Genomic DNA, 15,614 nt, shown 5'->3' with positions numbered 1-15,614 from the left:
TCTCTTGAGGGTGTTTTTGAGAATTTTTTTGGGGTAACCTTTGGCTTGCATACTGGACTGAAGGTGCTTGGCATGGTGCCTGTATTGGGAAGTCTCAGTACAGTTTCTCCTTAGTCTAAAAAATGTTCCATAAGGTAAATTGTCCTTGAGGTGCATTGGGTGACTGCTCCTGTAACCGAGCAGGTAGTTCCGGTCAGTCGGTGCCCTTCTTGTACAGGGTTCATGCTAGTTTTGCGTCTTGGACCATGATGGTTAGGTCTAGAAAGTTAATGGACGCAGGGCTGCTATTGATAGTGAATTGTATTTCTGGGGCTTGAGTATTGAGCCAAGTGTGGAATGCATTCAGTGCTGTATGGTTCCCTTTCCAGATAAAAATGATGTCATCTATGGTACCTCATCCACTTATTGATGTCGTACAGGAATGGGTTGATCTCATTGAGGACCTACGATTTTTCATACTCTGCCATATAAATCACTGTCAGGCTTGGTGCAAACGCTACCCACATAGCTATACCACAGATTTGTAGATAGAATGTATCATCAAACCTGAAATAGTTTTGGGTGAGAGTCACTTCCAAGAGCTCCACGATGAAGTTCACAGGTACTCTCCTTTGGGTCATATGGTGTGTGAGGTGTTCCCTCACACACTCCAGGGCTGTGCCTTGGGGAATGCTCGTATATAAAGCTTTTATGTCCATTGTGACCAAGATGTCTTCGGGCGGATTGCACAGAGTGTCCTCAAAAACTTTGATGGTAGACATAGTGTCTCAGAAATATGTGGGAGTTTGTTGGCTGGGGGTTTGAGGAAGTGGTCAATAAATGTGCAGACTGGCTCTAGAATGGAGCCGTAGCCAGAGACTATGGGTCTCCCTGTTGAATTCACTGCAATCTTGTGGATTTTGGGGAGTGCATAGAATGCCAGAATTCTACCTTCAGATTTGTTAAGATATTCTTCCTCCTTCTCTATTATCCAGCTATGCTCTAGGGCAGGGGTCTGCAACCTTTGGCTCTCCAGATGTTTTGGACTACACATCCCATGATCCCTCACCATTAGCTATGCTGGCTAGGACTGATGGGAATTGTAGTCCACAACATCTGGAGAGCCAAAGGTTGCAGACCCCTGCTCTAGGGCATAGGTGGTTATTTCTTGGATCTGGCACCTGATTGCTGAGGTTGGGTCCTTCTTGAGTTTCCTGTAGTTGATTTCATCTTCGAGAAGTTGTTCAACCATCCTTCTGTATTGATTGATATTCTGGATCACGATCCCGTCTCCCTTGTCAGATGTTTTCACAACTATATCTTTGTTGTCTGCCAATTGTTTAAGCGCATGGTGCTCGTTGTTTGTCATATTATGCCTCAACGGTTGGCTGGAAGTTTGTCATTTACCATTTCCTGTGCCACACATTTTTCAAAGGTGATTATAGCAGATGCAGACTCATTTTCATTGGGGCGAAAAGACGATTTGGATCTAAGGCCAGTGTCTTCCTTTGGCTCGGTATAGTTGGACTCTTTGAAGTACGATTTCAAGCGTTTCTTCCGGGAAAAAAACTTTCATCTTATTATCTAAATTAAACCAATTAGTTGGATTAGTTGATACATGGAAGAGCCCTTTGGTTAGTACAGATAGCTCTTCATTAGATAGATTGAAACCTGAAAGGTTGAATATTGGAATCTCATTCGTATTTAGTGTCTCTGTTGAGTACGCCGGCAGCCCCTGGGTTGTCTACAGCTCGGGTAGCCGAACATTTGCATTGACAGGGGATCCCAGGGTGATCCTCTGGGGTCCCCTCTCCCTAAAAAACTAGGTGGGTAAGGTCTGTGGTACACATTCGGTCCATAATTGGTATAGTGGTCATCCGTACCTGAATCTGAGCTGGAGGTGTCAGAAAAGGGGACCCACCTTTTTCTTTGTCTCATTCCCCCTGTGGTATTTTGTGTCTTCTCTTTCTTTATTTTCTTTATATTCTGCTGCTAAGCAAGGGTACACATTTTCTATCGTGAAGTTCTTGATGTCCTTAGCTAGTTTCTTATGTTTCTTCTTGAGAGTGTCAGCCGTGAACTGATCCATTGTTGTATTGATCTTTTAGTTTTTCTCGTGCATTGTCGAGGAAAGCATTGTTAATACATTTCTCTGCTACGTTGCCAAGTTCTTCTTTGATTTTTAGGTGAATCCTTTGGCCCGTTGCTATCATGAGGGCCATTAAATCCCTGCTGCATTTTGTAGTGATCTGGCTGAAACCAACATATACTCTTTGTCTTCTAAAAAGAATGCTGGTTCATTCCGTATGGTAAGGCCAACTGGTACTAGGTCGGCTTTCAGGTATTCCCTTAAAGAATGGCCATGTACCTCTGTCCTGAAGCATTTCTTTTTGAGTTTGAGTAATTCGCCTGATGCTGTTGGTGTTATGGGCTGGTTTATACCCTGCATATTGAAAGTGTCGGACCTCGTATTATGTTGTTGATCTGGTCTTCGGTGAAGCTCAGTGTCTGTTCCATGGTTGGGAAATTGGGAACCGTGGGATAAATTGAGGGTCTTCCTGGTGCAGGATCCCTTGGTGTATGGGATGGAGTTAAATATATGTACCTTAGGGTCCGAACCACCCTTGGGTAGAGCAAACTAGGAACAGTGGGCCTGTTGAAAGGTTGTTTGGACTTATTTGGCAGTATCATGTGTTTTAGAATCACTTGCTAGTTGTATGTGGATCCCTATTACAGCAGGCGCTCTATCGGAATCATAGATAACTAGAGGGGAGCCCCTATGTGGAAGAACTGAGGGGTGGAAGGTTAAAGATATGAAACGCAGGGTGTCCTGCCACTTATCCATTTTTTAATTTTTTTTTATTTTATTTGTGTGAATCAAAATGTGAATTGATTTTTACAAAATGAATTTTCCCAAAGAATTTTCAATGTCAGTTTATCGAACAGCTTTCAGTAGTTCGCACGTGAGTTCTGAAGTAAAATAAAGCGAGGTTAACTTGCTTTTTCAGCCCGAATAGGCCTTTTCAAACTGGTAGCTGAAAAAAGAGTGGATCATCTGGAGTTGCAGGTGATCTGAAGACTCGGGTGATTGTAGTTGTAGCGAGTTGACTTAGCTTTCTACAATCCCTTCCAGGTTATTCAGGGTGTCTAGCTTGGACATGATTTGTTGCACTATTTTGGAAGTGGCCATTAGCCAGGTTGGTTTGTCCCCACTGATCATTCTAGACCACCAGCAAGATTCACTGTCGATCGAGGGATCCGACGAGAAATGCTGCATGTAGGCTGTCCTGATTTGTTATCAATTCAACATACAATCATTAGTGTATAAAATGATTCTCAGAAGCAATGGCTGGAATGAGTCCGCCTTACAAATCCTTCAAAGGCCTGGTTCTAGGTTCATAGTGTTGTACAGGTAATAAATAATATTCTCTATAGCAGACTTTTTGCAGAACGACCTTCTAGAATTGGCCGAATCAGTTTTATTCCTGCATACATATACATTGGTCAGTCAAGCATTATTAGAATCTCTGGGCACAAGCAGCATAACAATTATTTACAATAACATATATCGTTATGCAAAACCCAAGCTGCATGAAAATGTTCTACATTGGCAGTGCGAGCATATGTTATTTGGACGAGACTCTGAATTTTCTTTGAGCACGCCTAACTGTAAAGAGGGCCTACACTTTCATATATTCTTAAGATGGTCTTTTTTGCATAGGCGCCATGGAAATGTTTTACAGTGGCAATGCACGCATGTATGATCAGCACAGGACTTGGGCATTTTCTTTGGGTACATCTAACTTAAAAGGGGGCAGTACTGGTGTATATTGGTAAGGAAACTTCCACACTTGACATCTTTCTAGAGCATTGCAACTACTAAAGAATACAAGTTGTTCTAACAACCAGAAGTAAGCACACTGTTAACAAAGACATTTAAAACTGCTGTCCGTTCTCTTAAAATATATTGACTAAATTGTTTTGGGAATGTTATCAAATGTATGTGTTTTAAATCAGTATCTTTAACCCCACCCCTAAGGGTTAGAGACCACGCCCCATCATGACCCAACCCCTTTGGTGTTGCACCTTTCCAAGGTGTTGAGATCTGCCAGTGTGAGTGTTGTCTGTACCTGGTGAGTATTTGCATTCATTCTGCTGAGACCGAGCAGTCTCCACACCCCGCCCCCTGACAACCACCCCCCATTGTACTACGCCTTTGGTACCTTTTTATACGTGATCATGTGATGCGGCGCGTCTCCTGGGATCAGTCAAGGTTTACCCTTTCTCTTCTACCTCCGTTAGGTGGAGAGCCTACCAGCTCATCAAAAGCATCGCTCCCGCCGATCTCCCTCAGGTCAGGGCAAAGGTTGCCGCCATGGAAACATTGAAGGGCCCAAGAGCAGATATTGGCCTGCAGCGATCTTGGGAAGGGAACTATCTGGCATCGGTGAGTAGAAATGTCCCTGTAATAAAGATTCTATGGTTTATCTTTCATTTGCAGGCTACCATTATCCACATATTGAAATTGATATTGTATTTGTATCGCGCTCGTACACAAGTGTTTCAGAGCGCGACACAAGTGTCCCAGAGCGGGACCATAATCCATGTTTTTAATCAATGACACAATCCAACCATATCAATGTTTTTGTTTTCTGTGTCCATATCCTATTCCTGCTTCTCCCCATCCCCACCTTTTGCCCTGTTTTCCTTTCTTCTTCCTCCACAGACTACAATCTGGTTAACGCGGGCGGGGGTACAATATGCCATTTTCTTGGACAAGGTACTAGCGCCGTAAGACCACGACATGGTGATTTGGGATAATAGCTTTGTTATATAAAGCTGGACAGTGCTTTTGTCTAAGGCGCGTGCACTGTACTCAAGTCAGAAGTGGGGGAGGACTCAATTTACAGGAAAAAGGAGAAATGTGCAAAGCATTTGGAATGCGTGCATTGTAGCACAGTGGAGATTTGTAAGCAGTGATGGGTGCACGTGAAATTGGTTCAGCAGTTTGGTCTTGGCCGTTCCCCTTTAGGGGACAGGTCAACACTGGGCTGCATATGGTTGCCCTCCCTTCTCCAGTAGCAGAGACGAGCTGAAAACTGATGGAATGGAATGCTACCCAGAGGAATTTCCTATGCCAGATTTTTCTTCTAGAAAGATAATCAGTAAGAACACACACATAAGTAAAACATCTCAGTATACAGAGAAAGCATACCTGATATTAGTGGATTTATACGCAGTGATGCATGGGAAATGCATACATCATGATATTGGGGGATTTGTACACAGTGACGCATGGGAAATTTGCACATCCTGATATTAGTGGATTTGTACACACCAATGCACTGAAATGTATGCATTGCAACATTAGTGGATTTGTACACAGCGATGCATGGGAAATATATACATCATGATGTTAGTGGATTGATACACAGCGACGCATGGGAAATTTGCACATCAAGGTATCCTTTAGTTTCTGCCTCTATCGTTCTACTGGATAGGTTCAAGATAAGATTAGGTCCTATTTGGTCCTGTTGAGTTATTTTGCGCTCGCTCTTGTGAACCTTTTGTTTGTACTTTATTGTGATCCTTGATTTGTTGGATCTTGTAATATCCTATGCTTTTTTTGTTTCGTTTAAGCAGCCCTGATTTGAAAAAGGCCTAAAGAAAGGCCGAAACACGTGTCATCAGGAAGGGCACCTCTTTGTATGCAATAAATCAATCACTTTGCAACCTGGGGCACAGTCTCTTTTCTGGGTTATTTTTCAACTTTACACTGAAATGTATACATCATGATATTAGTGGATTGGTACAGAGCGATGCATGGGAAATATATACATCATGATATTAGTGGATTGGTACAGAGCGATGCATGGGAAATATATACATCATGATATCGGTGGATTGGTACACAGCGATGCATGGGAAATATATACATCATGATATCGGTGGATTGGTATACAGCGATGCATGGGAAATGTATACATCATGATATTAGTGGATTGGTACACAGCGATGCATGGGAAATGTATACATCATGATATTAGTGGATTTGTACTCAGTGATGCATGGGAAATTAATACATCATGATATTAGTGGATTGGTACACAGCGATGCATGGGAAATATATACATCATGATATTAGTGGATTGGTACACAGCGATGCATGGGAAATGTATACATCATGATATTAGTGGATTGGTACACAGCGATGCATGGGAAATGTATACATCATGATATTAGTGGATTGGTACACAGCGATGCATGGGAAATATATACATCATGATATTAGTGGATTTGTACTCAGTGATGCATGGGAAATGTATACATCATGATATTAGTGGATTGGTACACAGCGATGCATGGGAAATGTATACATCATGATATTAGTGGATTGGTACACAGCGATGCATGGGAAATATATACATCATGATATTAGTGGATTTGTACTCAGTGATGCATGGGAAATGTATACATCATGATATTAGTGGATTGGTACACAGCGATGCATGGGAAATGTATACATCATGATATTAGTGGATTGGTACACAGCGATGCATGGGAAATATATACATCATGATATTAGTGGATTTGTACTCAGTGATGCATGGGAAATGTATACATCATGATATTAGTGGATTGGTACACAGCGATGCATGGGAAATGTATACATCATGATATTAGTGGATTGGTACACAGCGATGCATGGGAAATATATACATCATGATATTAGTGGATTTGTACTCAGTGATGCATGGGAAATGTATACATCATGATATTAGTGGATTTGTACACAGTGATGCATGGGAAATATATACATCATGATAGTGGACTGGTACACAGCAATGCGTGGGAAATGCATACAACAAAAGATTCGTGGATTTATTCACAGCAATGCTGGGGATACTTGTACAGAGCAACAACGGGGATATAGGACTAAACATGGCCACACAGGTCATTAACACGAACATTGACATAGGGAATATGCACACAAAAGAGATACAGGGAAGTAAAGAAATGCCTGGGAAATTAATCCAAAGAGAAATTCCAGAAAGATAAAGATTCTGAATGATATATGCCAGGGACATAAAGAGTGTCTATGAAGTGCTCAGATAAACATTCGTTTGGGAAGTTGGGAATGAAGTGATTTCAGGAAGCAAAAAATGTAGTTCTCATTCCCAATTGGCCTATTTTTAATCAAGTAAAAATGTACTTTATTGAAAAAAATGGCCATTTCTTGTAGTCAAAACATTTTTGGTAGCTAAAGATACCTACAGATGAAAAGAAGCATTGTTCTCCACCAGGCACCTCCTATAGTAGAGGTGCGCTTTGTGCAGAGTGCTGCTCATGCCACTGGTCTGAACGGCCCCCGGAATAAAGGGTCAGAGACCCTCTTGTGATTTTCCGGGAGCATTGGCATGCTTTAGAGAGGAAAAGAAGCATGCACACTGCCTCTCTAAACCCTGGGTTGGATGATTGACTTAAAGGTTTTGCTGGGGAGTACCGGGGTGTGTTTCTGTATAATGCATGGGCCTGCCTTTGCATTAGACATACTGCCATGAGTTAGCCTATCGTCAAATGGGGAGATTTGCCAAGAAGCCATTGTTTCCTAAAAGTTAGCTGGGGTGCAATCATCACAATGCAGTATAGTTCATCTATAGCAGGTGGTCGTTTTTTAAGGAGAATGAAACCTATAGGAGTGATATGCCTTCCGGTGTTTAAGAAAGTGTACTTTCTCCCTGCAGAAGCAGGACAGCACGCAGACGACGGGCACCTTCCTGACGGTCGCCAATGAGCTGAAGCGGAAGGACAAGTACATGAACGTCCTGTTCTCCTGTCACGTGCGCAAGGTATGCTGCTCTTTGAAACTTGTGTATAGTCCCGGGATGGGGTCCTACCGGGTGGTGGTGTGTTGGCAGAAATTCAAGGGATGAACACTAGGGACGGAGAACCCCAGATTCCCTTCCAAGTGTCAAGAGGGCAATCCACGCAGAAAGCCCGGTAGGTAGCTGGATAGGCCTGGTTGAGTAGAAGTGAGGTGAGGAGCCACTCTAGAGATCCCTTAATATCGATGGGTGACATGTAGCCATGTAGCCGCTTGTTTACAAATCACCTGCATGTGATTTGGAAAAGGATGTTCATGGACATCCCATACAACTCCATGCAATCGTTAATCAGCATAGGTCACACTATCTGTGCCTACCCAACACATATCCTAATGCTCCTGCAAAGCCAGCCTTTGTTCTCTTATTTAAGTGGCTTGGCCTCTACCTGGACATATCCTATTCTTGAAAAGAAATAATCCCCTCTTGGCAGCATTGATGCCCCGACTACGGAATGAGAGACCAATGAGAGATTGGCACACGTCACAAGACGAAGACATCACCCCATGGCCTCCTAGACCTTAAACAAGGAGAAAAATAACTATTTAATGATTTTGCCCAATCCATTTCAATTGCCCACTGATACCCCCAGGGCTGAGCTCAAGAAAGCTTTGCTCTTCTCCCATTGGCTTAGAGTTGGAGGATGCCCTTGCAAAATCATCATCTCGACCTGCTGCTTCCATACTCTTGATTCTTAGACCAGGTACCTCACCTTGAGCCTTATCTTGAGAATGAGGAAGAGACAATATGTCCCCCTAACTTTCATGGTATGCGCCCTATGAAGACGATCCTGTTAAGCATAAGCCGGTAACCCATTTGCTGGAACCAAGACAAACGGTGGAGGGGGGATATTTGGGGGGAAGGGACCAACCCCCGCCCTCCTGGACTCTTTGGGAGAAGGAACAGAACCTTCTGGTGACCTTTTGACTCTACCACATTGTGATATGAAAGCACATTGCCACCGTAAATCGGCAACCTTTTAAGAAATGCCAAGATTGGGAATGAGGGGGTTAATGCAGCTGCCACTGGAAATGTCTTAAAGGGGTCCTTTGTCCATGGAAACTGTAAAATGTACAAGCTGTTGATTGATCTGCTTTGATCTCAAGACCCAATAACCTGCAATCTGTTGGCACCAAGGCTGTGAACTCTACTGGCCATGACAAAGGGACCCCATTTGGCCTCGTACAGATACTGGGCATTCCCTGGCCTATGTGCTCATAATTCTAAATCTAAAGTTGGCCGAATGCACAGTAGATTTGATGTCCCCGTTCTGCGTGTTATTCCTACGACCGAGCCTCCGGTCCTACGAATTGGGTGTCCTCCCATGGGGTAGTACTGGCGAAGGTGCCTTCACACTTCCGGGGAAGCTTGGAAAGCTCTGCATATGTGTTACTCTTTCGAGCAGAAGACTAGCTCCAAGCTAACCAACGAAGAAGAAAAGAATTGTAGCACAGGGAGCACCCCCTCCATCAATCCCTCCCCGGAGACGTACTTTTCCTTTTCTATTTCTATTACAAGGAAGGCATCGTAAACGTTGTAGAAAATATACTGGAACTCAGTTTATATTTTATTTCTAGGGAAGGCTTCCCAAAGCCACACAAGAAAGTGAAAAGTGAAAACAATCTGTTTTTTTTCTTCTGGTGCTTGGGATGGGCAGGGTGTTCAGAGTCCATGCTCCCCACCCTGTAACTGCTGATCATGCCTTTACACCACAGTGGGGGATGTTTAAGCCACTGCGGGGGATGGAGGCCCTCCTCTGCAGTGGCCTTGCAGCTCAGACAGTTTGAAACAAATGTGGCGTTCAGCCCCCGTTGCAGGGGCTGGAACAGGGTTAAAGGCCCTGGAACGGGGGATGAAGGACACTAGCACCCCGGGATGCCAAAGCGGTAACCAGGGGTGTTTAAAAAAAAAATGGATTTTCCTCTTCCTACAGCAAGACTCACGTGGCACCCCACTGTGGGAATGAAAATCCTTTTCCAAGATGGCTGCCATGGAAAGGGAAGGTGGGGCTCTGTACGGATCTCCTCTTCCCTTTCCATGGCGGCCTGCGGGAGGCGAAGAGAAGGAGTGGATGCGGCAGTGGCAATAAGGTAAGTAGGAGGGCAAAGGGTGAAAAAAAATGGGACGGAGGATGGGGGAACATGGTGGCGGGAAGATCCGGCCGTCAGGCGGCTTGTACCGCAGGCTTGTACCGGTGGTGCAAGCCTGCGTTCCTAGCAGTCACCTAATTGGCTGGCTCACCCACCAAGGGTGATCATGGCTGATAAAGTAAGGCAATTCGAGGGACGTGGAAACACACAACATGTGTGTGTTTGGAAATGTGCTTCACTACTTCAAGCAAGACTAAGGGTGTCCGTCAGGTATTTTAAAAAGTAGTTTTAATGAATTTTTCTTTTTTTAAGCGCTTGGCTGCATTTATTGAAATACTTGCATGATCGTTCATCCCATTTAGACTATTTTGATGCATCTTATTCATTTTTCATAAACATTCTTAAAGTTGTCTTGAATCTGAGATCTCCCTTTTTCACATGAACCCTGTGTAAGTCTTGTGCTCGGCCAAGCTACCTAAAGGGCACTTCAGGGAGGCGCTTGGCCTGCCTCTGTTAGCAAGCAGCCGGGCACAGAGTGTTTTGGGCGCTCAACTAGAGGGCATCGGGCCTCGTCGCACTCTCACACTTGACGCTCACAGTTCGTTACCCACCTCAGCTGTGCTGGAATTGCGCCAGTCCTTTGTGTGGCAGTTAAGAACGCATGCCCCACTAGCGCCTAGTGGTAGAACAGTACAACAGTGGCGAAGTAGAAAAAGTAATTCTCACTTTAAGAGTAAAGGTTTAAATTATCAAATGTAAGGATAATATAATTGATAATAATCTGCATCTAAAATGGTGTTCATTTTTAAAATATGGGCTTTGTAAAATGTGGCATGACTTCTCTTTGTGCAGTGAAAAGAAAAGGAGGACATTTGTAACTGATTAGGTCAGAAGGGGGTAGATGTGCGGGGGGGGCTGAAAGCAGGGAGATGGAGGGATGAGCATGCAGGCGCAGGGTTTATTTGCTGCTGTGATGGAGCGCAAAGTCAGTGTGTGGTATCTGTTTAGGCGGTGGCACAGTGCGAGGGGACTGGCCACGCAGTGAAGGTGTCTGCTTGAGAAGTGCTACAGTGCGGGGAGAATGGTCATGCAGTGAAGGTCTCTACTTAAGAAGTGCTACAGTGCGAGGGGACTGGCCACGCAGTGAAGGTGTCAGCTTGAGAAGTGCTACAGTGCGGGGAGAATGGCCACGCAGTGAAGGTGTCTGCTTGAGAAGTGCTACAGTGTGGGGAGAATGGTCATGCAGTGAAGGTGCCTGCTTAAGAAGTGCTACAGTGCGAGGGGACTGGCCACGCAGTGAAGGTGTCTGCTTGAGAAGTGCTACAGTGCGGGGAGAATGGTCATGCAGTGAAGGTCTCTGCTTAAGAAGTGCTACAGTGCGAGGGGACTGGCCACGCAGTGAAGGTGTCTGCTTAAGAAGTGCTACAGTGCGGGGAGAATGGTCATGCAGTGAAGGTGTCTGCTTTAGAAGTGCTACAGTGTGGGGGGAATGGTCATGCAGTGAAGGTGTCTGCTTAAGAAGTGCCACAGTGCGGGGAGAATGGTCATGCAGTGAAGGTGCCTGCTTAAGAAGTGCTACAGTGCGGGGAGAATGGTCACGCAGTGAAGGTGTCTGCTTAAGAAGTGCTACAGTGCGGGGAGAATGGTCACGCAGTGAAGGTGCCTGCTTAAGAAGTGCTGCAGTGCGGGGAGAAAGGTCACGCAGTGAAGGTGCCTGCTTAAGAAGTGCTACAGTGCGGGGAGAATGGTCATGCAGTGAAGGTGTCTGCTTAAGAAGTGCTACAGTGTGGGGAGAATGGTCACGCAGTGAAGGTGTCTGCTTAAGAAGTGCTACAGTGCGAGGGGACTGGCCACGCAGTGAGGCTGTCTGCTTAAGAAGTGCTACAGTGTGGGGAGAATGGTCATGCAGTGAAGGTGTCTGCTTAAGAAGTGCTACAGTGCGGGGAGAATGGTCATTCAGTGAAGGTGCCTGCTTAAGAAGTGCTACAGTGCGAGGTGATGGCCACGGAGTGAAGGTGTCTGCTTAAGAAGTGCTACAGTGCGAGGGGAGAATGGTCATGCAGTGAAGGTGTCTGCTTAAGAAGTGCTACAGTGCGGGGAGAATGGTCATGCAGTGAAGGTGTCTGCTTAAGAAGTGCTACGATGCAGGGAGAATGGTCATGCAGTGAAGGTGTCTGCTTAAGAAGTGCTAGAGTGCGGGGAGAATGGTCACGCAGTGAAGGTGTCTGCTTAAGAAGTGCTACAGTGCGGGGAGAATGGTCACGCAGTGAAGGTGCCTGCTTAAGAAGTGCTACAGTGCAGGGAGAAAGGTCACGCAGTGAAGGTGTCTGCTTAAAAAGTGTTACAGTGCGTGGAGAAATGTCATCCATTGAATGTGTTTGCTTAAGAAGTGCTACAGTCCAGGGAGAATGGCCATCCAGTGAATGTGTCTGCTTATTATTTATTTATTATTTAGTATTTATAAAGCGCACAGCAGCCTATGGGCATCGTGGCGCTGTTACAACAGAGAACTTGGATTGCATATACATACATGATACATGTCAGAGTATGGTACAAACTTAGTTACATTCCATTACAGCGGCAGAAGTTAGTTAAAAAGAGTGGTTTTAAGATTTTTGCGAAATTTGTGAGGGATGTCTCTGCTCTGAGTGTGTTAGGGAGGATGTTCCAGAGTTTGGGTGCAATGTGGGGGAAACCAATGCCTCCTGCTTTATCTCTGCGGATGTTGGGGATGCATAGTTTATTGGCATGGTCATATCTTTTAGGACGAGACGAGATGTCTCTGGCAATGGTTTCGGAGAGGTAGGGAAGGCTTAAGAACTGCTACAGTGGGGGGAGAAAGGCATGCAGGGAAGATGTTTGTTTAAGCAGTGGTAGAGTGAGAGGGAATGGACGTGAGGGGAAGGTGTTTGATAAAGCATTGATGGAGGGAGATGGGGGGGATACTGTAAAATTGGGGTCTGCAACCTTTCGCAGCTAGACTTTTTGGGCTACATGTTCCATCCCACTGCAGTGTTACCCCTCTGTGGGCTTGATACCTGGTGCCCAGAGCAATTGGTGTCAAATCATGTCTTTCCTCTCTGACCAATGTACATGACGTGACTGGCTTCCTAAATATCGCACCTTTACCTCATAGCATGCTGGGTTGTTCCTAGGCACCCCACCGCAACTCTGCCCACTCTGGAATACCTACTTAGGTTTCATTTGGGAACTAGTTACGCTCTTTGTCTCCTTGGCAGCCTGTGCCAGAGGCACCAGCCCACTCAAGTGTGCCTCAGTACACATCTTCATGTGTACCATACCCAAAGGGTCCCACTACCAAGGTGTTGCCGAGGAGGCACTCCTAACGAGATGTCATCATAGCCACACTGGATGGATGCTTTGAGTTGCACACAACAGGCCCCCATCTCGCCTTCCCGTACTAACATTCTCAAAGTCAACATGCTTACACACTATACTCATCACAGCTAAGCCACTCACACAGTCAGTTGAATATTTGTTTATAGTATATTAGTATAGTTTAAATAGGGGAGGAAGGATAGCTCAGGGGCAACGCGTTTGTCTTGGAAGCAGTACAACACTGCGAAACACCGGTTTGAATCCCGATCCCATGCTTAGAAACCACTCCTGGTATTAAGCGCGTTATAAATGAACAATTATAATTATAGTCTCCTTGACTCGCATACTCTCCAGACTGCCCATCACAGCACCCTTCCATTAGCCAGATCTCCATGGTTCGCTAACAGGGACTTATCCGACCCTACCTGCCTTTCTACTGGCTAAAACGCACGCACGCATTCTAAAACCCTCTCATCGAGTCTCATACCTCAGACTTCCTTCTTCCAAGGGCGTTCACCCACAGGGCTTTGAGACCATATTAATGGCACTAGGCTCTATACAAATGTCAGATAACATAGCATATGGTAGTTTTTAAAGCGCTGCCCATGCATCTCTGTCACTTCGAGGCGCTAAGATAATCCTGCCAACAGACATCAAACAGCAGGCTACACCTCTACAGTCAATGTACATATCACATTCCCGGCCAATGCATCCTAGCACCCTGGGCACAAAAAAGTCTCCCCCACCTGAAACAAATGCCTCTGTGGGCTAGACACATGGAATCAGACCTGCACTCAGGGTACTTCTGATCAGGGATGCTAAATACCAGAAGCGGGATCTATGTGCTAAAAGTCCCTATACTTTCAATGGGACTTCCTATAAATCTCTCCACCTTCCCCCCCCTCCCCCTGCAAACCCTCCCCCCTCCCCCTGGAAAGTCAAAAGTGTCAGCTCTCCTGCTTCTGATCCGCATGATTCAACACAACCTTCCCCCTCGCCCCACCTGTCTTTCAGATCCGCCCAAGACGCGCCTGGAGACCACACAAAGGTCAGCAGTTTGCAGTATAAATCCAGCAACACAACATGAGCCCTAGCTAGCATGCTCATTGCTCCGAGATCATGGGAGTCGTAGTCTCGTACATAAGGGGGTCTGTGGGTGGCAGACACCTGCTGTATAATACATTCAGGACAGGGTGTTTTAGATGCATTCATTCACTGATTTAGAGCGAAAGCATTCAGTGGAAAGTGTTTGCCTAAAGAAGCCATGAACATAGCTTGGTGGAATAGACTGCGTGGCCTGGTGATTTACACACAGTGACACAGTAAACTAGGGACACTGGAAGGTGTCCACTTGGCACGGTGAGGGGGAGTGGGGAGTGGGGGGGGGGGGTCGGACATGTCATCTGTGGGGGGCTTTGTTTGTATAGAGAGTGACAGAACCATAGGGGGATGTTGTTGTTTATAGCAGTGGAGCAGTGTGTGACAGCGAGGCAGATGTACACGCGCGCGGAGTTCATGATCTGTCGGTGAGAGATGGCCACGCAGCGTCACGCAGCGTCTACGCCGCCGCGGGCGCTACGCACAGCTGAGGGATGCAGGCGGCCTGCGGGTGGAGGGGGGCGGGTCCCCGCCTTTCCCTTCCCTTCTCAGGTGCCCGTGTGTTCCCCGTAGGCAGCTCATGCAGTGAAAGGTGCTCCCTTCGCCAAAGCCCAGATTAAAGGCTGCTAATCCGTTTACCGGCTTCATGAATATGGAGCGCAGATTCCTGGGGGCTGAACTTGAAGAGGATGTGTCTGGAATAAAAATGGGAGGACCCCTCCCCCGCCCGCCCACACCACTCAGCATGCCACGAGAGGCGTGGCGCGTGCCAGCAGTGGAGTCCCGTGGAGCGGGGAAGGCCGCGCTCGTGTGCCCTTGGTTGTGAGGTCTGCCCATGAGGGAGGGGTGGATGACGCTTTTGAGCGTGCTGTTATGTAACCATAAACTTTTAAATCCTCGCATAATTCTTTGGTTTCTCTGGCAGTGTCTATCTAGACACTATTGCGCTCAGGGCGAAATACCAGAATGCGCCCCCAGTGGTGGAAGTGGAAAAAAGACCTATGAGTACTAGGCTGCCTCCAAAAAGGTGGGGGTGGGATGGCCGGCTGGGTTGGGGTGGAGCAAAGTGGGGCAGGTCAGGTCTTGACCTTTGGATTGCAATGTTGGGTTGGGGAGGAACATGATGGGGCAGGTCGTGGCTTGGCCCTTGGGTCTTTTTGCATTGTGTCTAGACTAGACATTGGCTTCAATAACAAACTAATGGCACTAGATTCGTCCCTGACTG

At 46.0% G+C, this 15,614-nt stretch overlaps 1 protein-coding gene across 1 annotated transcript in view; it reads left to right on the top strand.

The window, feature by feature from the left end:
• Positions 1 to 15,614, top strand: part of MYO1D (myosin ID) — a 780,763-nt gene that overhangs the window by 543,480 nt on the left and 221,669 nt on the right. Inside the window, exons 18-19 of the mRNA XM_069634169.1 lie at positions 4,282 to 4,426; positions 7,725 to 7,829. Of these exons, the coding sequence (XP_069490270.1) occupies positions 4,282 to 4,426; positions 7,725 to 7,829 (250 nt within the window). The remainder of the gene's footprint in view (positions 1 to 4,281; positions 4,427 to 7,724; positions 7,830 to 15,614) is intronic.

This window comes from Ambystoma mexicanum, chromosome 13 (genome assembly GCF_040938575.1).
Source record: "Ambystoma mexicanum isolate Mex_15411 chromosome 13, UKY_AmexF1_1, whole genome shotgun sequence".
Lineage (NCBI taxonomy): Eukaryota > Metazoa > Chordata > Amphibia > Caudata > Ambystomatidae > Ambystoma > Ambystoma mexicanum.
The sequence above is the reverse complement of the archived record's forward strand: the minus strand, read 5'-3'. Positions and strand labels throughout refer to the sequence as shown.